This window comes from Pagrus major, chromosome 15, assembly GCF_040436345.1.
Source record: "Pagrus major chromosome 15, Pma_NU_1.0".
In the NCBI taxonomy this organism is placed as follows: Eukaryota; Metazoa; Chordata; class Actinopteri; order Spariformes; family Sparidae; genus Pagrus; species Pagrus major.
In genome coordinates, this window is record NC_133229.1 from 25,099,612 (window position 1) to 25,125,415 (window position 25,804).

Below are 25,804 nucleotides of genomic sequence, written 5' to 3' on the forward strand. Positions count from 1 at the left end.
TCCCATTCGCAGATGGGTGCGTGTTTCTCCAAGGTGTTCAACGGCTGTCCTTTAAAGATCCACTGTGCCACTTCCTGGATCAATCCTGACACCAGAGGTAAACAGAAAGAACCAGATACAGTGTTGACTATCATTTTACAGGGTGATGTCATTATTTACATCCTGGATCAAACTGGACTTACACTAGAAATAACTTGTCAGTGTTGTCTACTATGAGCTGCTGCTTTGCTTTAATAAGTGGTAAAATGTTTGTTTTTTGTGTTTCAGATCAGTATTTGATATTCGGAGCTGAAGAGGGAATCTACACGTTAAACCTTAACGAACTGCATGAGACCTCGATGGAACAGGTGAGGCTGGAGATCATGCATTTTAATTTAACAGTAATAATTTAGGTTTATTTTGGTTGATATTTTTTACTGAAAATAAAATAGACGCATGCTTCCAGTGAAACTGTGAAAAATGAATTAAGCTAGCTGTCTTACAGTGTTCATTTGCTCTCTACCTTGTATCTGTGTGCAGCTCTTTCCTCGGCGGTGTACCTGGCTGTATGTCATGAACAATTGTCTTCTTTCCATATCCGGTGAGCTATGAATTGTTTTACTCTTACAACAGGTCAATACATCTCGTATCTTAAGGTCTACATTATTGATTCTTTATCTTTCTTATCTTCCGTTCTGTTTTATTCCATTCCAGGAAAAGCCTCTCAGCTGTACTCCCATAGTCTGAGCGGTCTGTTCGAACAGGCCAGACAGTTACAGAAGTTACCAGTAGCCATTCCCACACACAAGCTGCCTGATAAGATAATTCCCAGGTAAGACTCTTATCTTACACTTACATGCATCTGTCTTTAGTCATTGAACACTAAGATAACTTCAATAACATTAGAACAACTTGAATGATCTGTGCAACATGATGTTGACCTCGACACTAAAATCCTTTATTTTTTTTTGTCTGTCTGTTTGTAGGAAGTTTGCCGTGTCCAATAAAATTCCAGACACTAAAGGGTGCCAAAAGTGCTGCGTAGGTGAGTTCATGTCACTGGTGATTATGAGTTTTATGCACACAAGCAAAGCCACCACTAAGACTTAACAAGATATAAAAATATTAATTGCTAATAACTGTTTTTTTTTTTGCTTCCATGCAGTCCGTAACCCGTACACAGGCCATAAGTACCTGTGTGGAGCCTTCCAGTCTAGTGTCATGCTGTTGGAGTGGGTGGAGTCCATGCAGAAGTTCATGCTCATCAAGGTCAGTTTTTGCTCTTCAAAACCTTTGAAACAATTATTTCAAGAGTGTGACGAACATAAACATGTAACACACAGACACATTTTAAGTTTAAGTCTAATGTCCAAGGTTTTGTAAGGTTGAAAAGCTCTAAAGTTATAGAAAAACCTTATATCCTTAATCTGTAAATACCTTGTTTTTTTGGGAGGTTTAGATACAGATGAACTTGCAGAACAGACCTGATGACTGCCTGTTTTTTTTAAGATGTCTGTAGTCCTGTAACCTCTGACATAATGAACAATATCAGAGTCGGCTTCCCTTTCTTACCTTCTTGTCTCCTCATCTTCTCGACAGAACATCGACTTCCCGTTGCCGTGTCCGTTGGAGGTCTTTGAGATGCTGGTGGTCCCGGAGCAGACCTACCCTCTGATCTGTGTGGCGGTCAGTAAAGGCACCGAACTCAACCAGGTGGTCCGGTTCGGCACCGTCAACCCCAACTCTACCTCCTCCTGGTTCACAGAAGCGGGTGAGAAGAGTTCTGTTGTGTTGAACTAACAGCACTTGATTTGAGATGTTTTGTGTTCAGCGTTGATGCCAAACTAACACTCATCTTTCTGTTCAGACACACCGCAGACGTGTGTGATCCACGTCACTCAGCTAGAGAGAGACACTATCCTGGTCTGCCTCGACAGTGAGTAGCATTTTTACACATTTGTGCATTTGGACCGAGCATATTTAACTGCATTAGGTCAGAATAACGAGACCAGAATTTCACTGAGCTACATCTGTTCTCCTCCCCTTCCCTCCCTCTCTCTTTACAGGGTGTATAAAGATAGTGAACCTCCAGGGAAGGTTGAAATCCAGCAGGAAGTTGTCAGCCGAGCTCACCTTCAACTTCCAGATCGAAGCCACAGGTAAGGAGAAACCACACAGCATGATTTAGGGCCATGAACTGAGGGATAAGCGATATTTCTTGCAGTTAAAGGAACTTGAAATTCATCTTCTTGCAGTTTTATACAATACAAGCTGATTCTGTATTTTTTTTTTCTTCATTTCTTTGCAGTTTGTCTCCAAGACAGTGTACTGGCATTCTGGAGGCATGGCATGCAGGGACGGAGTTTTAAGACCAATGAGGTGAGATTGATGCTGAGCGTGTGTGTTTGTTTAAGGGTAAGATTACCTTTGACCTATTTTTAATGGGGTTGACTTTCAGGCATCATGGCAGGATGTTATTTAATCTCAGACTATAAGAGGATTGCGATTTCTGCTTAAATCCTAAATTGTAACTGATATTTGATAAATAGTGGAGGTAGATTTTCCAAACCCTGAAAAATCACATGAAACAGGGAAACATCTTGATAAGAGATCACCTATTTGATACGTTTTTTCGTCAACTGGCCTTGTAACATAAATGCAGCCCCAGACTCGTTGCATCTTATGTTCCACCATCATCTGTTGTTTCGTGATGATGAACCTGGATGAAGAGTTGTTCAGCAAGAAGCAGACTCTCAAATTTCTCTCAAAAGTCTCTGATAACTATGAAACAAAATAACCCTTAACATTTTCCGTGCAAGCCGTGTCCCCCCTTTTCATCTGCTTGCATTATTAGATTTTTTTTATTATAAACATGGTCAATATTTCCTGAATGAGACGTAATCCCCTCTCTCAAAGGGTCCTAATAGGTCTTACACTGACATGTTGGCAGAATAGGAAGAACAGGAAACTTGGAAGCGTTCATGCGTTAATCCAAGATGCACCAAAGGGAAAACAAAGCCTAATTAGCTATTTTAACCACGGTACATATACTGGAATTAATAGTTCATTAACAAGTGAAACCACATGACGATATGAGCATTTATTCCACTTGGTGGCTTATAATTATGGCCTGTATGATACGGCATGAATGTGCCTCACTGGGCTACAGAGAAACATAGTTGGTTCAAAAGCAGTTTCAGTGACATTCACTTATTTGCCTCATCTATTTCTATTTATAAGACCATGATCCAATAATTTTGTTATAAATATCAGACAAAATTTGATCAGTAACTCATCGATCAGAGCGTCCCTGTTTTACTCAGTCATGATACTGGAGAGACATTTGAGCTGGTTTCTCTTGGCGAGGTCTGACCTTGACTTTCTGCCTCTTCCTCTATTTTTCTCTCTTTATCATTTATTCATCAGATCACCCAGGAGATCTCTGACAGCACACGCATCTTCAGACTACTGGGATCAGACAGGTGAGAACACACACACACACACAACACATACACACCTCCTCTTCACTTCATACATTATCACAAAAACACACACACACACTAGACACACTAGACATTAACATCCTCTCTGATGTCTCATCACTGAAGACCTGCCGACTGTAGAGATCCAGGGGCCGAGAACAGAGGCCTCAATCAGCGCAGGTACACTCACCGCTTGCAGCCTAAAACGCTGCCTCTTTCTTTTCGGGAATCTCGAGGTCTGCTTGACGTCAGATGTCACTAATGAAGAGCTTTTAAGAATCGGGAAGAGAGAGTGTCTGAGGAAAATCAGCAAATTTTCGGGAGGATTTTTACCTGTTAAGTCATGACAGCATAGACACCAAGATCATCTTATTTTTAACTGAAAATGGCAAAAAGTCAAAGTGTGTGTCAGGAATTGGTAAAAAACCTGCACAGAATATGAATATTTGAACTACCAAGCACTACTGTTGTATTGACCAGGTAATTTTGGTGTCTGTGTCCCATTACTGAGCAGCTGAGTCCCCTTTGAGATCTGATGTGTGAATGTTTGAGCCTTTGGATCGTTGTTAAACAGTATTAACAGCTTCCTCCCAGGGTTTCCTCAGGGTAAACAGAGTGCACTTTGTGAAGCGCTTAGTGTCAAAGCAAGTCATCTCCCTCTGCTGCCTTTTTCAAATAACAGGGCTTTTACAGGCTTGGACCAAATCCTGTGTGGGTTGCTGGGTTTTTGTACATTTTATAATAAATCCTGGGTTTCTTCACACTTTATATTCCTCAGTGTTGTGTTTATTTCAGTCAGGAAAACTAACAACACACTGACGCAGACTGGGCTGTTCTTTCATCTGTGATTTAAAGGCGAAATAATGACTGCTAAATGTTTTACTTTCCCTCGAAACTGAACCGGATGTTGTGTTTTTGCCTGTGTCTGTGTTTGTCTTGCAGGGTGGTGGTGCTGGAGAGCCGGCCTACAGACAACCCTACAGCCCACAGCAACCTCTACATCCTGGCAGGCCATGAAAACAGCTACTGAGACACACGCACACAAGCACACATGCACATAAACACACCTCTCTAAAACAGCCTACCACTAATGCAAAACGAGGGAGCGAGCGAGCGAGCAACCGGGAGAAACTCTCAGCCCCCCAACCCCACCGCTAACCCCCACCCAACCTCCCGTCGGCCGTGTAAATGGGAGATGAGCCGTATTCGTGGGTGCAGATGTGGATTCCCAGTTGCAGACATTTAAAATGCACCGCAGTGTTAGTGTTAGTTAAGCGTGTTGTAGTAAGGCAGCGGGGGTCGTGGACCCGTTCCTGCTGGTCCGAGGCCAGCTCGGGTTGAGATAGTCGGAGAATGTCTTCAAGAGCAACCCAGAAATCCTTCCTGATACCATCCCACCGCCTTCCCCCTGCATACCGCACACTGGGAAACATCCAGCACAGAAGTCTGACTTCAACACTACTTCTACTACTAGTTCTACACATACTACTACTACTACTACTACTGCGACTGCTTCTTGCGCTAAAGCTTCACAGAAGAGCCATCTTGCACAGAAAACCTTTTCTCTCCTTCATCGTCCTTTCCTCTTTACTTTCCTTTCCCCCCCACACACTTTTTTTTAACGACACCTTTATTTATTGTGGCATGATGTAACTTTAACAACCAGGATGGCTTTCCTGTTTTATCCGTTTTTTTATAAAAAAGGAGAAAAAAAAAAAGAGAAAACAAACTAAAAAGCTTCGCCACCTCTGCTAGCATTGAACTCCGATACCCGTCACCACACCACACAAGTGCTTAATTGACCTCTATTTAATTGTTGTAAATATAAATGTAGTATTTTTTTGACAGAGACGAACACTAAAAAGACTGGTCGTGTAGATAGGCGTGTGTATAGTTGCTCTGTACAACTGTGGAGACGAACAGAGAGACAGACAGGCGTGGAGGAGCGACGGGGCGGTAAATCGACTTCCTGGTTACCTGATCATGTGACGAGCGTCAGGAAGCAACGAGCCCTGCAGTCTCCTCAGGTGGACAGCTTTAGTAATGGGATATTACTCTAATAACACTCATGATTGGACTGAGCAAACACAGGAAACAGCACTGATTGGTCATTTTTCATTTTGCATGTGCCACCATCGAAACTTCCTGCTCGTCTTTTGCACCACAGCAACAGTCGTCATGGCAGCGGACGTTACAAGTTCTGTTCGTTTTGGTTTGTTTCTCCTGTTTTCACGTCAACTTTTTCATTTTTTTTAATGCTGTTTTAATCAGAGAGCTTTTTTTATTGTTTTGATTTTTTTTTTTTTTGAACCACTGGTGTTTAAAATTTGCACAGAGAAAAAGGTATTTGACAAACAAATGTGATGTCATTATAATATATGACCTTGTGTGTATGCACAGTGTGTGTGTGTATGTGTGTGTGCGTAGACATAGATTATGCACATGCAAGTGCATCATGTACAGATCTGGTCTTTAACAGGTGACAGTTTGTTTTTTTTCTGCTCGCGGCCACTTGAAGAGCAACAACAGATGTTTTAAAAACGAGATAAAAGCTGGATTTACACAGAAGGAAAAATCATTTATACATATGCAGTAGACCTGGTATATATATATATTAGCCTTAGCCATCAGTTCTGGCATGATATTTAATGTCAGTGGAATTCCACATGGGTGGAGTTTAAGGAGTTTGTTAAAGCAATTACATAAAATGTTTGAAATCAATGAACGATCTGGAACAATTTAAGCAACTCGTGGCAGAAAACCTCACCCATGTGGTGCTCCGAAGACAATCCGAACAAACACTAAGAATCGTTTGGTAAAGATCTGTCAAGCAAGGACACAATCACATTTAGTCTGGATGAAAAGTATTTACTGTAAAATAACGAGCTCAAGGCCCAACGCCCACTCGTAGCTAGCTTCTGTTCCGCTAGCTTCCAAAACAAAATGGACGTTCTCATAGAGGTTTTTATAAGAAGCTGAAACAGGACGTCGAGTAAATAAGTGTGTACTACTATGCTGGATACATTGAACACAATGTCAGTGAAAAAAGTTGTTTTGTTCACATTAAACGCTTGTTAAAGGGGCAATATGTAAGAATTTTAGTTAAAAACATTCAAAAACACCAGCACTCCTCCTGTGCTCCAAGCCTCCAGTCTGAGCAGACTCAGCTTGGGATCGCTAGCTGCACAGCTAACTGAGCTTACTAGCTAATGGCATCTACAGTTACTCTGATGAGGTGCTGCCCCCTATTTGTTTGGAGTATGACTTCCACAGCTGGACAATTTTTTACATATTGCACCTTTTAAGTTGATGCTAACAAAATAATGTGTTTTAGCGCTGTTTTAATGCTGAATGTGCTTTATTGTCTAGTATGATAGTAGACACCCCTTTAGCTTAGATTATAAACTTTATCGTGTGTTTCAGCGATATCAGAAGGGACAATTAATGAATCACTTGTATCTCTAGTAGAAGAGAAGCTAACCCAGCAGTGCGGTGGGAACATTTCTGTGTAAGTCCACATATTTTATTAATTTTAGTCATATTTGGAGAAGTTTTACCTCCAAACCTTCACTGCTGTGACCTTTTTAAAGGCCAACATCTGTACGAGAGATCACACTACATGCATGTAGATGTGCACCGTGTGGTGTGTAGTAGACGCTACATGTGGCAGTACACTACCAGTCTTTACAAGCTGTGACACTAGAGGTTGCTTCAGAGGACATGGGCACTAGCTTAGCTGAGCTTAGACGAGACACCGCCACTAAACTCGGAAATGTTGCAGAGCTAAAACGTTTGGCTTCATTTTTCAAGATGCCTGTCCAGAAAGAATTACTCACAGGTGGCAACGTTTCAGCTCTGCGTGAGGCGAGTCGCTGAGAAAGTGGTTGTAAAAGGCAGATGTCGCCATCTTGATGATTCAAGAAAAGAATGTAACATTTTTGTTCCTCTTTGACTTCTTATCACCCGGTTTGTACGTGGAAATGTCCTTCCAGTTGACGTGTCATAATCGCAACCTTTTTTTTTTTTTTTGTCACTTTACCAACATGGTAGCATGTCCCCCACACACCATGTCACTATTTGTGGAAAAACAGATCCTCTCACTTGATTCCAGCTCCTGATGCTTTTATTGCACTGTTGCTGTGATGTAGCTTAAACAGTAAAGTGTAGAGTAGCTTGAATCCACTGTGAGGATATAAATTGCCTACTTTTTGTCGCTCGCGCTCACTTTTCATGTATAAAATGCCCATAAAGACACTAAGATACTACACTTAATTGCCATGTAGTATTGACCACCTCTATTTGGTGCTCTCATAGGACTCTAATGGTTGTCATTTAACTACAAATCAGCCGTAGAAGAGATAGACGTCGAATCAGTTGAACTCTACTGGCGACAGCTGCGGTTGATCCGCTTTCAGGGCAAGAAATTTGGGAGGAAACTGTCAAAATCAAACTAAAAATGCATTATTTTTTTCTTGCCTTGGAAGTGATCACAACCCTAAATGAGCTATTAAGCCACGATCATGCTACTAAATGTGCTTCTAGCCAACACCTATAAATACAGAAGTGTCATAGTTTCAGGGCTGCAACCAGGTTTTATCCACGCAATCAGGTTATTTAACACAAATACTGTCAAAAAGATATTAGTTCTACTGAGTATATCAACATCAGCCATTAAGTCTTATTAATCCTTTTTCATATTTAGGCTCAATAAGTTCGATTTCATTGGTTCATCATTGGTTCCTTGATTGGTTAGAATATCATTTAATCATCATATATTATCATATATTTGATCATATATTTGGAAAAAATAAAAAGTCTCACACATTCTCTTACGTCAGGGGCCGGTCGATGTCAAAGAACATATATTTAAAATTTTTAATATAATGCCAAAACATGTTTTAAATTTTCTGGCCAAATTTAGATGGTCTACCTCGTGGAATGTTCTAGATGATAAACAAAAACAATATGTCTGATTTTAAAGACAGCCAACAACAGCGTATAAGTTTAGTGACTCTGAGACTCGTTAAAATGTCTTTGTCCTCTCCGTCGACGTATGTAAACGAACAAAACAAAAGGAATTACTAAAAGCTATCACGTGAAGACAAAGTGAATGAGATTCCACTGAAAATTACTTTATCCTTTTATTTTGTTTGTTTTGTTTCTTAAGCCTGAAAAAACTCATCCTGTATCATAGCTTCACATCTAAATTCATGCGAAAACATGTATTGGTTTAGTTGAAACAGTCTCTACAAGCACTCTCAAAAAGTCGTACCATTTTTCTTTCTTGTCATGAGTTTTAATTTTGGAGAAAGTGTCCCTTTTTGCAGAATAACAATAGCAAGTTTCTGTGGGATTGAATGTGCGTTGATCATTTTTCTGCTGTCATAGATCCGAGTTTAATCTATAATCATGTAAAAGCAGGTGCCGACACGGCCTTCCATTGTGGGTTTTGCTGAAAAATGTTAAAAAGTCTGTTTGTGTTTTCAAATTGTCAGCTACTCCCTGGGTCAGATCATGTGTGAAAATAACTCAGTGGATTGCTTTGAGATGTCGTGGGCGCCAAATTTGTGGATACTAAATTGGCATCAAGATGATTTTCCTGGGATTTCTCTTCTCTCTGGCACACGTAGTTTTCATGTGTCTATCCGGTGCTCCAATCAGATTAAAGTAATCAACGATGAGTTATTGTTCGGGCCCAGGTCTCCTCCCAATATGAAACAAAACGCAGCAAGTCTCCTCTGTTCTGTCGCTATTACATCACCTTTGTCTTTTGTTTTCATGATGCAATGCACACGTTATGAAATGTATATAGTGTAAAATAAAAATGGGTTTGTTTTACATACTGTATAATTGCCTATATTTTGGTTCAGAAGTGTAACAGATTTATGAGATGACAGGTTAACACATTAAAAAGAAGGAACTCAAACATCTGGTGTCTTGTGGTTGTTGTTTCTTGTTTTGTTTCCTGCTACTGTGCATGTTGGTTTATAATATTAGTAAGAACCGTGATTACTAAAAAGGGTCGCTTCCTGATTCTGAAAGAGAATAATGACACAATAACATTGATGTAAACCTGAATCCAGGTCCAGTTCATATCATCCAGGTGCAGGGCTGCATTTCCAGTCCAACCGGCACCATCTACAGGCCTGAATAGTTTTAAATGTCCGCCTCTTGTGTAGTTGAGGTTTTGTATTTTACATTTCAAACCACACAGTCACATTATTTAGTTTGCCTCGATCGGTAGTTGCCAACCTTTTTGGTGTATGACCCCTTCAAGATCATGATCAAAGTCAAGTCTGGTGAAATTTATACAGCCCACGATCACAAATGTGTCTCAGAAAGATCCAGCATCTATAAAAAGGAAGTCCTTTTTATTTTATTCTTGTCGTATTAATAACCAGTGATTCATGAAAGAGGGACCAGCTGAGCAACATCACACGTTTTCAGTGTGGACATTTTTTATTCAACATCCTTAACGTCTCCTGATCGTCACATTCACCTCTCAATAAAACAATTCTGATAAATGCATAAAAATTATTGTCACAAAGAGAAACGTGTCCTGTTTTGCCTTTTGACAAACACACACAAGTAACAGTTTATTCTCCTGAGTAAATGCACAACATAATAATGTCTGATTATAGCTTAAAATATAAAGCAGACGTTCTCAGAGAAACACATTAAAATGAGTGTCTCAGCCTGTTAAATTAGGAACAATCCAAATTTCCAAAAAACAAATTTGCCATTTCCCCTGATGAAAGAGGAAGTGGGGACCATCTGTCGATATCGAAATTTACACAAGAGGAAAAGAAAGTAAGTTATTAAAAACTAGAACCTAAATCTAGAGCAGAGCTATTTACACATGGGGTGGATAGTCTCTTACTCTGCCCTCTAGTGGTCCAGTTTGTACCCACAAAAAGCCTAATTTAGTCTTTAATTTCCCCTTTTATTTCTCTCCTAATTTAATCTAGATGGGCTCAAAACAACATTTTGGTTTCCGTAAGTAATACTGTACTCTTACTGTTACCAAGACTGTCAAAATAACACAAAACATGAGCAAGAATTCAACCATCAGTGCTGTTTATTTCAGCCGTATCAGGTGCTTTCCCTCAGTATACAGACGGGGAAGGACTTCTGTCTTTCATCTAAAAATCACATTTACACTACACAAATGATTAGAGGAAAAGTTGCTTAGCTTACATGACTTATACCTGTTTATATAACAGCATTTATATAGCAGATGTAAATATAAAAAAACAACTGTAATCGACTTCTTTTGTTTGTGTGTCTGTGACAGCGTTGGTGTATGTGTGTGTGTGTGTGTGATACAGTGGTGTTCATACAGCTGTGCCACGGTTCATCTCCAGATGTACCAAGTTGGGATTTTTCCCCGAAGTCTCACCGTTGTTTTGCTTTTCTGGTGTTTTCTCACCTCCCTTCTCTTTCTTCTCATCACCGCCCCTGCGAGGAAGAAAGATCAGGAGAAATTTAAAAGTATTTCTGAATCAACCTTTAGACTAACCACCTCAGAAATTCTTGAGAGCATCATCATCCTTACTTCTTTTTGAAGAGTTTCTTGAACGAGCTCCTGAAGCCTCCTTTGTCCTGCTTCCGACTCCTCTCGCTGAAGGGCGTGTTGTTCTCCTCTGTCGCGCTCCTCCACTTTGACTCGTCCCCCCATGACTGGAACCCGGAGTCCTGGTGGGGTTGAACACAATATATTTACAATATTTATCAAGGTTGGTTTGAAATGTTGCCTTTGGCTTTAATAGCAAAGTGGGGAAAAATGGTCTGTCTGTATCTAACCCACCATGCCTAGTTTCTCATTGTGAGGATCAGCAGTTTTGGGGCCTGTCGAGGTGTAGCCGAACAAGATAATGAATCCCTCCTGCACTGGTTAAGGCTTCATTCAGACCAAATTAGGCATGTCAGCGATAATGCCCATTCATTTTAAATGCAGGTCGTGCTTTGAGGCAAAAAAAAATGTAATAACCCTCCAGTGAAAAGTCAAAACAGAATCTACTTTTGGAGAAACACAACCTGACGTCACACTGTGGTGGCCAATCACATAAGCTGGAGATCAGACCAGCAGGTCAACAGTACTGATGTTCAGGCCATTTACACAAAATTTAGAAAATGACACTATAAATAAAGCCTACTACTATAATGCTTATAACAGAAGTTTTCTATGACATTTCACTGTCAGGGTGAGACAGATTCTGTTATATGGGCCAAAAAAAGACACATGAACTAACAAATAGACGTCCGCCAAATTGCTCAGTTTCTAATACGTTGCTTGATGCCTCAGACAACCTCGTGCTGTCAGAAGATTACACCAGCAGGGGGCGAGAAGCACTCTGCAAACTTGTTGTGGATGGAGAAGTCTTTCTGCAAGAGTTGTTGCAACCGAGCCAGGAACTGGAAACTGGGCAGAGTTTAAGGACTAAACCAAAATACCCATTTGTGTCCTCCCACACCACCGCAAAACCCTCCGCTAATTGACTGCACAGGGTTTTTAAATGATTAATATAAAAAAGAAAAGGTTTATCAAGTCCATGTAAAGACACATCAATGTGTTCACATCTTTGCTGAAACCCACAATGCTGAGCAGCCCGTGAAGATCGTCGCTCTGCTTGTCGGTATCCACTCTGTTCCCCAGCGGGGTATGGATCTTATGGGATGGGGTAGGGCACCCCTTGCTGCCTTTACTGCCCTGGCGCTCCAACTTGGCATGGCTGCCCAGTCCCACTCTATGGAGATGGTCTGACAGAGGAGCACCATCCAGACTACTCACTGCGCTGACCATCTGCAGACCGTTCAGTGACTTGAAAGAAGAGAAAACATACACGTTTTTGTTTTTTTTAATAATATAATTATTCAAGAATTGTTAAGAATACATACAAACAAGCTCACCTTGCTCTTACGCTGGCTGGCCTGGAGGGGGCGATGTTGATTGCGGCGCATCATCACAGCTTCATCCGGAGACGCACACCCTCGGTTGGGCAGCTTGCCGTAACCATTACCTTGGCTTCTACCGTTGCCAAAGACATCACGAGTTGTTGAAACATTCGCTGCCATTGCATGATGCGACGCTGAGGGAGCTTTGGAGCACTTCACGAAGGCAATGTCGATGGAGGAGTCTGATGAGCCAGAGGAGCAGTGGTCGAACATGGAGACATCATGAAAGGAGCCTCTCTCCTCTTCATAGAGCCTCTCCATGCCCGGAGGATCTGGAGGGAGGAGGAACTCTCCAAGGGCATCGGCCAGAGCAGAGCCCGGCTGAACCTGATGGAAGTCTGCAGGTCTGGAGGGCAGATTATGCTGACATGATATGGACCTGTCAGATGCCTCGCTCTCTGGGATGCTGCCAAGACCTGAAAGCCAAAGGTTGGTTGACTGGTTGACTGATGGGGCAATCATCCCAAAAGCATTTAAGTGACATGGGTTGCATATCTGTTTGTGTAGAATCCCTACATGGGATACACAAAGTGACATCATGAACTAAAACTAAAAACTAAAGAAAATAATTGCGCTCAGGGCTACAAAGTCTAAAATTATGACATGGGACAGATACTGTACCTGGGTGCCAAGATGCTGAGAGTACCCAGTACAAGACAATGAGTCCTCTGCCCTGGACTTAACGGATTCTTTAATTTTGCACGGGTTTAAACTTTGATCGAAAGAAAAGTCCAAAGAAAGATCATCTATTACAATAATCAGAAGCTTCTGTGACCACAGACCTGTTGGTTTGTGGTTCCGTGAGTCCAGGTCGGGGCTGAAGAACGGGAGCTGAGACGGCCACTCCGCGTCGTAACAAGGACTTTCTGGATGCTGTTCCTGATCCCACTCATGGAAACGATGTGACTGGATCTGTTCCAGGAGACGCTGCTTGCTCCGCTTCACCTGGTTAGCATGTTCTCTGTGAGGGATAGACGATTCATATTAGCAGATTCATCAAGCTTAATCATGCTTTTTAAAGAAATACGCTCTGATTCAAGGCGGTGTATGCTAACTGTCTAACAAGAAATAAGAGACGGACGTAGTTTGCCATGAGCTAGTTAAGAAACAATGTAAAAAATACTCACAGCATTGCACTAGAGCAAGGGTACGGTGAGCCAATGTTGTTAGCTTGAATCCCACTTTCCACTGTCTTCAGCAGCTGTTTCATGGTAGACCTGCAGGACACACAGAACCCTGCTTATCTAAACTTATCTTATCAGGTTCAAGCAGTTACAATATCTCTTGTTTGACCTCTCAAGCTTGCGTGTAATGTTATTTTTCTGTAGTCTGGTAATCCTGACCTTTTCACCTCCTTGCGGTTGTGCAGCAGGAGCTCCTGGTTGTGCTGGAGGAGGTGGTGGTACTGGGCCGTGAAGGACCTGAACTGCTGGATGCACACCAGCAGCAGGTAGTAGTCTGGGTGCTCTGCCTCTGTCTGCTTCAGCAGCCCCTGTGCACACACAGTCATGTTCACACATCTTTGTTTTGAGTTTTATTCTCTGCTGAAGCCATATGCATGAAATGTGCTCAGATCTGAAGTAATTATTTTACTTTTAGGTGTATTTGTTAATCTAACCTGCAGCAGCAGCAGGTACTCGGGGATCCTCTGAACCGGCTGAAGGAGCAGAGTGTAGAGGGAGGGTTTGGATTCGTCGCCCATGATGTCACTCTGATAGAAGCACCACGCAGCCAATCAGCAAAAGGGCAACACAGATCAACCAATCAGGTTGAAAGGACAAAACCAGTTAGTAGAGCAGGTATAAGCAATGTGTCTCTATTCAGCTAGATGACTTAACTTTGTAAACTTGAGTTTCAACTAATTGTAAATCACTGTACTGTTGTCAGTGTCATCTCTTTTTGACTTGTTATCTTATCCTGCCTGCATTCTCACTCTCTAATGCTAATGCTTTCATGTCCTATCATAGCCTCGTCACTTCTTTCTGCGTTACCTCCAGGAAGGCAGAAGATTTCATGGAGCTGGAGGCGAGCATGGTGACGACTGAGAGACAGTCTGGAAGCTCCTTCAGGTAAGACACATAGAAGTCCAAGAAATCACTCTGTAGGGAGACAGAGGGAGATACAGTGTGGGTTTGCATGTGTGTGTTCATGTAACAACCACACACATATTCCACTTCCTCTCCTCCCTTCACTGTCAGTCACTTGTGACTGATTTGACCACATTAAGTTCACCCAAAAATGAAAATAAGTCATTATCTACACAACCCCATGCAAATGCAATTCTCAAGCTCTCAGACCATCGCTGAGAGAGGACCCACAACTGTGAATCTAATTTTAGTTTTCCTAAACAGGTAGGTGTTCCAACCAATTACTGCATTTCCTCCCATGCACTCAGAGCCAATTGGCCACATATTGGATGTAATGGTATAGACTCATTACCTTCAGTGTTATTGTGTCTGCTTTTGGCTTTCAGCAGCAACAAACCAAACTGACCTTCGTAACAAGCCATTTTGTTTTTTTACACTTCAGACGTTATTGTTGCAAATTTACCTCCTAAATCTTCTCAACTGGAACCTTTAACGCTTCGTATATACATAAAAATCATTTTATATACGCACCACTGTTCTGTGTTTATGGGACACCTGTGGATGTGCAAGTCTTTCAAAGAGCTGTAATTTTGTCAACTCAGGTCTAATATCCTTTTTTGCTGTTCATTTTTGTACAGTGATAACAAGCATCTCTGTTGTCTTTGTCCTCAGTCTGTACTCCGGCTCTCAATGCGGCTCTGCTGGAATTTGACATTTTGTTTAATTTCCGCCACGGTTGCCAAATGGATTCAGATTCATTATAAATGGGCAGTCACAAGACCAAACCTTTTGACCCCTCTGCATTAACGAGGCTGGAACAGCGCTGTGCACTGTGAATGCCAAAATCTTGATTTACAAATGAGTCCACGGGAAACACACATCTTTTGTTTCATATGGTTGTTAAAAATATCCACAGAAACATCAATATTTTCCCACATTTCTTGAGATTTTATGATCAACAAAATGCTCTATGGTGGTTTTAGAGGCTGTGGTTTGTGGTGGTGGTGGTTTATTGAATTGTATTACACTATAAATATTCCTTTAGTATTCTGTATATTGGCCAAAATAGTACAAAAAGAAGAAAGTGCAAAGGAATGAATCCAATGCGAGGTAGAAAAGGATAATAACTCTCAGCAACAACAATCGAAGTTAGCAAGAAAAGAAAAAGAAAAATACACAACATTTCATACAAGTTATTTCCTGTATTCAACCTCTGTGTTTGTGCTATACCTCTTTGCTGGTGAGCCTCATAAACACATCTCCCATGATGCCTTGCCACTGGCACTTGAGCACACGTTCCTGAAGAGTATGAAGGAGCTCAAGGTGTTGCTGGATCAGGAACCTCAGAGAGCTGGGAAACGGACTGAAGACAGCGAGAAAGAAGAAGAAAGAGATCGATAATAGAGTATATTTAACTTTGTTGCATAAATATAGAACAAATGATGATGAAATCTTATATGTTGTCATGGTTTCGGAGACATGCTGTTTTTTTCCACGTTACATTTTAGAGGTTTGTTTTCCAAAGTGTGGTATTTTAGTCACACTTTCATGAAATATAGAGATAAAGTACTTGTTCAAATGTATTTACTTATAATTATTTGTTCAAACAGTAAATTATTGCTTGAAATTAGGCCTTGTTGTGGAGAAGAGACGACTGGAAAAAAACAAAACAAGTAAGGATTCATTTTCAGCTTCCAAAATTGTCTCATATACAGAGGTACTGTGAACATCCTTTCATGTAGTATACACAGTTAACCCTCAAAGACCTAGACAGCCGCCGGTGGCTGAAAATAGATGTTGCTCTAAGATGTTTAATACCTTTTGGACTAATAATCCCATCCTAATCATATCTACATGCTTTAAAAACTCATGTAAAGTGAAGTCTCCTGGATTTTCAGTGTCTCGTGTGGTTGTGCCATCACGTTCTGCAGCAGTGATTTGTCAAGGAAACAAGGTGGTTTCTTTCTCTGGGCCAACAGGCAGTGATTTCACTAAAAAAAAATCACTTTTGCGTAAATGTCCTCCGTCATGATTTAATAGCCGTCCTATTTATGCCTGTTTTTCACAGAAAAATGCCAAAGGTAACATTATAATAAATTGCTGTAACTCACTTTGGAAAGGTCTGATGTTGACAAAAATTCACATGAAAGTCTAAAACAACCAAGTACACCGCTTTAAATATAAAAATAAAAAACTTCCCGAGCTTCTGTCTGCGTTCACAGTAATAAAAACACCACATTTTGAGTTAATTCTGGTAAATTCTCCCATTTTCAGACAAAGTAAAAGTAAAACTTAAGGATCAAATCATGTTTGACACTTGGCTGCTAGAATAGAGGAAAAACAATATAAATACTGGAGAGCAAGAGTCAAAACAAATGCAATCATTGACAAATACTGCTCGGCCCCGCTCAGCATTTGGACCTTGTCACTGGTCATTTCAGTCATTGGGAACACGTGTGCTGAAGCTAAGCAGTGATTACATTAGCGAGCTGTGCAGAGTCTTTTTTTAAAGCGTGTCCTCTCTTTCTCACTGGTGTTTATGACCCGCTTTTATTTGATTAGTTTATTTCCTGTCCTCCCCTCACTGTGAGCGCACAAATTAGATCAGTAGCCACTCCTGGAATAAAGTCTGAGGGCTGATGAGTTTGTCGGTGTGTTTATGCATGATTTTAACCTGCGATATAATTGAGTTTACTGCTCATAACATATCAGACAGACCTTTACGAAATCAGATAAAGTTGAGGATGTCTGGGTCAGTCTGTGTTTTCATAGGTTGTGTGTGTAACTACTTAAATGTATAAATGCCTCCGCCATGTCTTTTGTTGTTGTCAATGACCAGGTGAGATTTGGAGATACTGGCTCTCTGTAACTCAGTTGTCTTTGTGTAAATGCCGACTTACCGTTTGTCTTTGGGAGTCAGAGCTTCTGATCCATTAAAGGAGATGTTGGCCTTCAGTAGCAGAGACAGGTGAGACACATAAACTCTCTCTGACTCCAGCAGCTCCAGAGCCACCCTCTGTCTCTTATCTGCACACACACAGGAACACAATTTAAATCAAACTATGTTGAGTTACGAATAAGTCATATGTAGTATTCTTCTTCTTCTATGAGTCTTGTCAAACAGCGAAGGCCTGACATATAGTGTTTTTTAGAAAAAACAGGAGATGGGGGTTTGAATCCCGGTCAGGGCGTGGCTGTCCAGGTGGGCAGCCTAATAAACTGGCCAAAGGAGTAAGTAGAGGCCACTGATATCAAGAAGCAAGCAGGCAGCATAAGGTCAGTGAGGAGGAGAAGAAAGAGCACGAGAAGGCATCATGGAAGGACAAACCCCTGCACGGTATGTGCCAGAGAGACTTAGACACTGATCATGGCAGCACAGGAACCAGTGCTCAGCACAAGATCCATTGAGGCCGGGGTCTACCACACCTGGCAGGACCCACAGATGCAGGTCAAAGATGCCCCTGAGACAATCCAGCACACAACAGCAGGTTGTAAGTTGCAGGCAGGCGGGGCGTACATGGAGGGCCATGACCAGGTGGCTGACATAGTGTACAGGAACATCTGTGTTGAGTATGAGCTGGAAGCCCCCAGGTCAGAATGGCAGACACCTCATGAGGCAGTGGTCTGACTGATTTGTCAGTCAGCCTGAATTTTTCCTGGAGATTTTGTGCAGTTTCGTGCAGGTGAGGTTTATAGGGAACCAATCTAACCATCAGCGTGGTGTCATTAATCTCTCGTTCAGTCAATATTAACTCTATTTACAATATTTGTCTGTTTCCAGGTAACGCATATGTCACATCTTACTGTTTTCAGTGGGGTTGTTGGCTGTCTCTGCGTCATCTCTGCCGTTCTTCCTGTCGACCCACGCTGGAGATTTGGACGGACAGCCTCTCTGCTGCTGCTGCTGCTGCTGCTGAGCCTCCTGCTCAGAGGTAGAGGCTGCAACACACACAGATGTGAGGGAATGGGTCTTATAGATGTATAGAAAGACAGACAGAAAACCAAAAGACTTACTGTGTGTGGATGTGTTGCTCCTCTGTGGTGAGCCGCTGTGTGGCAGACTGGAGAAGAACTGTTGAATAACACTGAGCTCTGCTGGGCTCGGCAAACAGATGTGGTCGTCCCCTGATGCTGTTAGCAGATCTGCCTTCGAGCTCTTCCTGCTTTTGGAACAATTAACAGTAGAAGTAAAATAATTTACGTTACACAACACAGACTTTTATCAATAAGTATTTGTTTAAGGGAACAGCTCTGGAACAATATTGCGTCTGTGACTTGCTAAATGACACTTTGATGGCTTTAGTAGGTATTCACGAGGTGATTAAACAGCATGATAAATATAGTTCAAATGTATCTACTCTATATTCTTAACACACTTGCTTCATCCTACCTGTGTGGAACAGAGATGATGTCTCTGGTGTTTTCTGACTGCAACACTTCTATCCTCCTCTGCACCTCTCTCTGTCTGCTGGAAACATCTTTTATGTGGAACAACGCCACATTCAGCTCCTCCTGAAAACAGATTAAACCAAGGAACCACATCAGTGTGACAGATAAGAGTCTGTGCTGGATTTCACACTGTGAGCCACCAGGTCGGATTTGTAATGAAATTTGATGAACTGCTTTGAGGTAAAAATCAAGAAACAGGCGTTTTTCTTCGAGAGCAGCTTTGGCTCTGATAGATTTGTCAGCTGCCCCGTCGACAGGATGAAATGAGAAACAAACCACTGATACAACGGTTCAAGACTGCGTTTCAACATTTTTTGAGTGTGAAACCACGAGATATTTTTAAGGAGTCCTCTGGAAAATTTCTACCATTGTCTCTGGTGACAAAACCTGTTGTTTCTAATGACATTTACATTACATTTAGGGCATTTAGCAGACGCTTTTGTCCAAAGCGACTTAGATGATATGAGACCTTGGACATCTCCAGCCGTGTCGTGGTAACAAAACAGGTTATTTTTAACAAGACACTGGGACAGCTTCAGCCATGTTTGTGACGACAAAACCAGGTACTTTTAACGAGACCTCAGGACAATTTCCCGCCGTGTTTCTGGCAACAAAAGTGGATATTTCGGGACATATCCAGCATGTTTGTGGCGACCAGTGCAGTCATTTTAAGCCAAAACATGATCATTTCCTGACCCTAATTAGGTGGGTTTTGTGCCTAAACCTGACCACAGCATAAGCACAGCATTACACAAGACACAAATTTAACATAAAGAAACATAAAGTTGCAACACAAAGACGTGTAAAGTTTAAATATATCTGTGGTCTATTAAATAAATTGATTTTTTTTTTGTAAAAGATGGGAATTATGGGAAACGTATTTAAAATGTAACTTCAACCAAAAAGTGCTGCTATCACATAGAGTTAGCTAGTTGTGTGCATCATCGGTGGTGCGATAATCATGATAAATAAGACTCACACATACACACATTTGTTATACTGCTGGCATGTGCATGTAACAAACTTCCACTTCAATTCCACATATCACCTCATAAAGAAAATAGCACATGCTAAGGCTGATAACGCTGGTACATCTGTGTCTGTGCGTCCAAACAGTAAACGGCTCTTCTCTTACGTAGAAGATGTACATGCCTAGTTAGTGTTTCCTCTGCTGCTGAATAGCAGTGCGAGTGTCTGAAGGAGCTGCCTTCCTATCTAATAAATGAAATTAGTTTACAGGTTCAGTCAGATGCTCTAAATTATGTTACGGAGGCCTCTCCGCCTCACCGAGAATAGACTGTGTGTGCCTGCGTGTGTTTTCACAGTGTAGCGTCTCTCCGGCACCTTGAAAGTGTTGAGGGAGTTCTTGAGGCCCATTATCTTATCATCCACATCGGTCTGATGGGCCTGGAGTTTCTCCTCCAGACCGTGGTCCCTCTGGCGAAGCTCGCACAGCTCTGTCAGGGCAGCATGGAGCCCCTCACGCAACTCAGCCACCAGGCCCTGCAGCTGCATCACAAGGGGCATAATGTTCTTTTAGTAGCATATTTTGGGGGTGATGACTGCTTCAAATGTTGTTAATTCTTTACTTTTTGTGAATCCTTTTAGTTGCTGGGTTCTTTTGCTAGTTATTTGAGTTGCTGTATTTATTTGAGTTAATTTAAATTCCTTAATTTTCTTGATTTGATTGGTTATTTTAAGACCATAAAAAGAAAAAAAATGTACATTTTTCCTCCTTTCCTTTATAATATGCTGTAAGTAGTGGATTCCTCCTCCCTTTCCCTCTGCAGTTAGTCTTAGTTTTCATTCATAGCTGATTGAATTTATTCAGCAGAGATAACTGAATCAGCTCATGGGAACATAACATGGGTTGAAGCAGCTCCCTCGTCCAATCTCTCCATCTCTGTCATGCTCTCGCTCTCTCTCTCTCAGTCATGTGAAAGGCATCAGGCAGCAGACTAAATAGCCCGTCTGTCCTGTTTGCCTCCGCCGCTTCTTCCTTTCTGATGCTATCAGAGGTTTCCGATGCCTGTGCACACATGCAGATCAAAAGATCGGGGTGTAATTTAAACAATAAAAAGTTTATAAGTTCATGAAAACATACTGTGATTAATAGTTGTGTTAAAAAGCCTCACTAAAGACAATTTAAGACTAAAACCAAAAGCGGTAATATTTAATTTCTGGCAGCTTTTGTGAGCTCCAGGCTAAAAAGCCCAAATTTACTCTGTTAATTTACACCAAGTTAAGTAAATACTATCTTTTGAACACACACAAAACTTATGCAGATACCTAAACTTTATTTGCTCTCTCATTTGTGAGTGCAAACATAGTCAAATACTTGCAGCTCTGCTCGTCTGCGCTCTGCCGTGAGCGGATATGCACTCATCAAAAGTCATGAGACCTAATGAGAGTTTAAGTCCAAGTGACATGAAACGATTCTCCACACACTATGTTTTCACACCACATGCACTGTGATTAGAGGAGCTTGGACACTGTGTTCTTTCTGCTACGTTGCCATCAGGCTAAGCGAGCACTATTCGTATCCTTACTTACTCACATGAACTGACGCGCAACACTGTTTACTCCCAAACTGTTATGTATTAACATTTGGTAAGACACATCACTATATCCCCTGTCACAGTTAAATCTGCAGGACTACAACAGATATTGTTTCATCTGTAGCTTTAAATTTCTTGTTTGCAATATTTACTGGGGTGTAAATTTCTCATCTCGGTCTGTGTTGCAAGAAATCTCTTAAATATTTGTAAGTATAAATCATACCATGTTAAAAAGCCTAGCCCATGACTAGATTGACCTTTGACCTGTCTGTGACTTATGACCCTAATGTTTGCTTGGGATCCTAAAAGAAGATCTCATATCATGTGGTCAAGAGTTTCCCCGTGAAAAATTGAAGAGTAAATGTTGGCTAGCTGGAGGTTAATAGCTGCGTGAGAGCACAGTAACCCAACTGATGGAGGGAAGGCTTGAATGACAAGAGAGGAAATATCATTTCAGCCTCCAAAATACTGACATCAGCAATTTTACTTTTAACTTCACCCCGTATGAGGTGAAAGTCAAAAGGTTACTTAGTTGTGTGGCAATGAAGAGTTCTTGATTACCTGAGCAATCTCTAGATTAGCCTCCTCCAGATTTTCTTCTTTATCTAAACAACAACAAAACAAAAAACCCAGTTAGGATCAGTCAGTTGTAGTTGTTAGTATGTTCATAAGCAGGCATGAAAGGATGACCTTGGATAACATGTTTAAAGATTAAACCGGAGAAAATGTAATTCAATATTACTTGGATGTCGTGGGAACAATGAGCCTCACTGTTGTCACAAGAAAACCGTCTTCATTCATTATCACTCTTCTATGTATTCACTCGTTCATCTATTTCCCGTATAAAAAAATGTAGAGTCGATGCTATGCACGCTAAAGGATGTACGCTTCTTAACTCACAGGAGCATCTTTCACAGACTCAATCCAGACAGTCTCAATCAAGGAACATAAACTTAAAACATTGTGAATCATGTGAATTATTACACAAAACTATTCTCTTTGGAGTGCGATAGACCATATTCACACGGCAGCCATTTGCCTCTGACGTCACACAGCTCAAATGGAGGGATAATTACACGCTGCTGTGTTTCAGGTCGCAGGTCGTACTGACAAATTGTTATCATTTCACCGCTTTCTGATTGATCAGCAACTCAAAAGATGATGGATAGTGAATTCTGGAGGAACATCGGGCCGTATTTCAAGATAAAACAACATATCTGATGAACCCATCAGCTAATGTTAGCATTCAACCACTTCCTAGCTAACATTACCTTTTGATAACATCCAGTGTGTTTCACTTCGAGGCTTAAATAAACATGTCCGAGATGTTAGTTGATATTTTAAAATGAATGAACGCCTTCCCTATATGGTATCTTGTAATACTATCAAACAGTAATGTACCTTTTACCTTGAAATACAGACAGATGTCTCTTTGATTTTCACTATCAATTGTGTTTTTAATTGCTGATCAATCAGGAAAAGGTGAAATGACAACAATGTGTCAGTTTCGACTACATACAGGCTCCACACCCTGAGCGTGATGCAAGGAAAATGGCCGCCATGTGAATGTGACCTATATTAGAGTATAAGACTAAAAGATGTTTCCATCTATCCAAACTTGCAGTGTTAAACACCAGATATCCTTGCACATTACATGCATACTTAAAGGTTTAATTCATGGTTACATTTTTTTTAACCAAAACAGAGTAATAAGTCTTTGTGATGGAGGCTGTGTCTGCTCTTGTGCATGTAAAAGATCTTGTCCGCACCAACAGAAGCTCCTCTCTCCCACTGAAAACTCTGCTCCTGAAACGCCTCGTGAGTAGTCCCGCCTTTAATTCCGTGACTTCACGACATCACTCTATACGTCTCCATGTCACACATTTGCGTGATTTATGCCTTTGCGGCTGGTCTAGCACAAAAGAATTGATTTAGCACAGCTGCTCTGTTGTTGTAAGCGATGCTGGCTCAGGCGTGTGTGAGCTGACCAATCAGAGGAGACTTGGTATTCGGGAGGGGGAGATTAATTTTATGCCGTTTAACTCTGTATATGTTCGTCTTCATGTGACTGTATGTCTGTAATTATCTTTCTTTGAAAATGGAGTAGCTCCAGTAAGAGTCTCCTGATGTAATCACATACTGAGAGTTTTGAGGGACTGTTTTTCATGTTTACAAAATGACTGTACTGCTGGAGAAAAGTGCTGCAGAAGAATATTCTGATTTATGATGGACTTTTCTATTTAATGGAGACAGTTAACGGGCTGTACAAAAGCACAATGCTTCTGTTTGTTGTGGAAATGCCGCAGGTCAAGTCTGCTGTCAACACTGCTGAGGGTCATCTGAAAATACGTACTTAACATGTATTACTTTGCATAATTGACCTGCAAGCACAATGAGCTACATCTGTACTGCGTAAAACTGCGAAAGAGCAAAAGAAGGAAAATGCAGTGTCCAACAACAGGCTTTCTGTCTGCAGGACACATTTACTCTGACAGCTTTGGCTTTCTGCCGCTGGCCTCAGTTGTTACAGGCCAGAAAAAGTTGTCATCATGTAGTTTTTATTAAGTTTTACTGTCCCAGAGTGACCTCAAGCTTTAACAAAAAGAAAGACTGAAGGGAGGGAGATCAAAGATGATCCTCTGCAGTCAACATCATTCAAACCAATTAACCTTTGTTGGTCAAAACCTGTCACATGTACATTTCAGATCACCTACAGCCATTCGAGAAAACCTGGTTAATCATTTTTTCATGAGATCACTGCAACGTCTGTGGTGCATTTATGTTAAACAAAAGTTTGACTGGGAAAAGCGAATTTGAACCTCAATCGCGAAGATTTGCTGCTTTTCTCTGTTTTATATGGCTGTAAATGAAACATCTTGGACGAAACGAACAAACGGCAGTTATGCAAAGTTCTGCAATTCATTGATTACTGAAAGACACAATTAAAAAATGGATCCACAATTATCATAACTGTTGGTAGCACAAACCAGAACCTTTGCCTTCAAGAGAGCTCAAGTCTTTTGACACCTGTTTTACCTTCTGGCACACTTTCCGTCTGTTCCTCTCTTTCTGTTTTGCCATTCTCCATGTTCAGGTATCCTTTCTAGTCTGGTCCAGTCTAGTTCTCAAGCTGTCCACTTCTGAAGTCCTTATCCAGCTCCAGATGACTTCAGTCCTCTCCCCTGCCTTGTTCTTTACTTCTGACCAACCCTATCCTTTGCTGTGATCTCTCACTCTCTCTGCTCCAAAGCATGTGAGTCCTATGATTTCGCTTTTGCACAACGAGGTCCTTGTTTTCAGAGAGTGAAAAGGACTGAAGGGACAGATAAGGAGGAGAGAGGGAGACATTTGTTCATCGTACAGTCACTTGCCGTAGCTAACTCATTAGATTTAAGGAGGCGTGACTGGCTGTTAAATAGGATGATTTACACAACAGCACTGGTCAGCGTAAGCTGGGAATGGAGAAGCCAGTTAAGGCGATGGGTGAATGTGGAACTGGCAACTTGCAGTCCTCTGAAGTGGATTTAACAGTAGGTCAGTTCCAATAAAGGGGAGAAAGCCTTTTTGTAGCTGCTGTATCAAGTCTAGATAGGTTTAAGAGCGTGTGTTGGTGTTCATGTGTTTTTACCAGGGATGCATGATTTTTTTCCCCCGATACTGATCCGATACCTGATAATTTCACATTTTGTAGCTTAAAAATAAGTTATAACCTGTAGTTTTGGCAAAATTCTTCTTTTTTAAAAATGTTTTGCGGATCATGTACCAACTTTAAAGGTGTATACCATCAATTACTGTATCTGTAGACGCTTTGTTTTTTAAGTAAAATAAAGCAATTAGGCTTCATATAATCAGCTCTATTTATCGTCTTGAATTTCACCAATATTGATAAATATTCGATAATATAACTTTCCCAATTTCAGGGAAAAATCCATTTATGATGCATCTCTTGTGTCCATTTCACATTTTGTTTGCAAAATCAACTTCTTCACTTGGTGATCTGTAGCTTTGATTGCACACTGTAGATTCCAATATGTGTATTATTTAAGGTGGGAAGATATATCCATGGGTAATATTTTTTTTATTTTCTCTATATAAACAGTAACATCCAACGTCAGGGTCAGCTATAGAAGAGCAACCATTATGCAGCAATTCCTCAAACTGAAGTGCATGACATTATGATAAGCTTCTCCAGAACAAACATGCCAAATTGCTTTTAGAAAGACGTAAAAAGTGCAGGTTGTCATAGTTCACTCGGGATTGTTGTGTAAATCAATTCTAAACCTCAGGTCTTGGG

General features: G+C 41.1%; 2 protein-coding genes across 5 annotated transcripts in view; one reads left to right on the plus strand and one right to left on the minus strand.

Annotated features, from left to right (window-relative positions):
• Window positions 1-5,158, plus strand: part of LOC141009132 (mitogen-activated protein kinase kinase kinase kinase 3-like) — a 40,026-nt gene extending 34,868 nt beyond the window's left edge. The window contains exons 22-34 of one of the 4 annotated variants that reach the window (XM_073481569.1): window positions 13-97; window positions 268-347; window positions 520-580; window positions 694-811; window positions 966-1,024; window positions 1,145-1,248; window positions 1,579-1,750; window positions 1,847-1,915; window positions 2,046-2,138; window positions 2,288-2,358; window positions 3,406-3,461; window positions 3,588-3,641; window positions 4,404-5,158. In XM_073481569.1, the coding sequence (XP_073337670.1) occupies window positions 13-97; window positions 268-347; window positions 520-580; window positions 694-811; window positions 966-1,024; window positions 1,145-1,248; window positions 1,579-1,750; window positions 1,847-1,915; window positions 2,046-2,138; window positions 2,288-2,358; window positions 3,406-3,461; window positions 3,588-3,641; window positions 4,404-4,491 (1,110 nt within the window). In that variant the 3' untranslated portion in view covers window positions 4,492-5,158. The remainder of the gene's footprint in view (window positions 1-12; window positions 98-267; window positions 348-519; window positions 581-693; window positions 812-965; window positions 1,025-1,144; window positions 1,249-1,578; window positions 1,751-1,846; window positions 1,916-2,045; window positions 2,139-2,287; window positions 2,359-3,405; window positions 3,462-3,587; window positions 3,642-4,403) is intronic. The other 3 variants (XM_073481568.1, XM_073481570.1, XM_073481571.1) reach the window with 3 other exon arrangements.
• Window positions 5,159-10,795: 5,637 nt separating this feature from the next.
• On the minus strand, window positions 10,796-24,598 carry arhgef33 (Rho guanine nucleotide exchange factor (GEF) 33). Its single transcript, XM_073481239.1, has 17 exons — window positions 24,547-24,598; window positions 22,072-22,109; window positions 20,297-20,461; window positions 18,894-19,015; window positions 18,518-18,666; window positions 18,308-18,442; window positions 17,404-17,530; window positions 15,734-15,866; window positions 14,408-14,515; window positions 14,035-14,127; window positions 13,760-13,908; window positions 13,544-13,633; window positions 13,199-13,377; window positions 12,372-12,832; window positions 12,058-12,282; window positions 11,017-11,156; window positions 10,796-10,919 (listed from the first exon to the last, which is right to left on the minus strand). The coding sequence occupies exons 1-17, from the start codon at window positions 24,596-24,598 to the stop codon at window positions 10,796-10,798; spliced, it is 2,490 nt and encodes an 829-aa protein (XP_073337340.1).
• Between the last annotated feature and the right edge of the window lie 1,206 nt (window positions 24,599-25,804).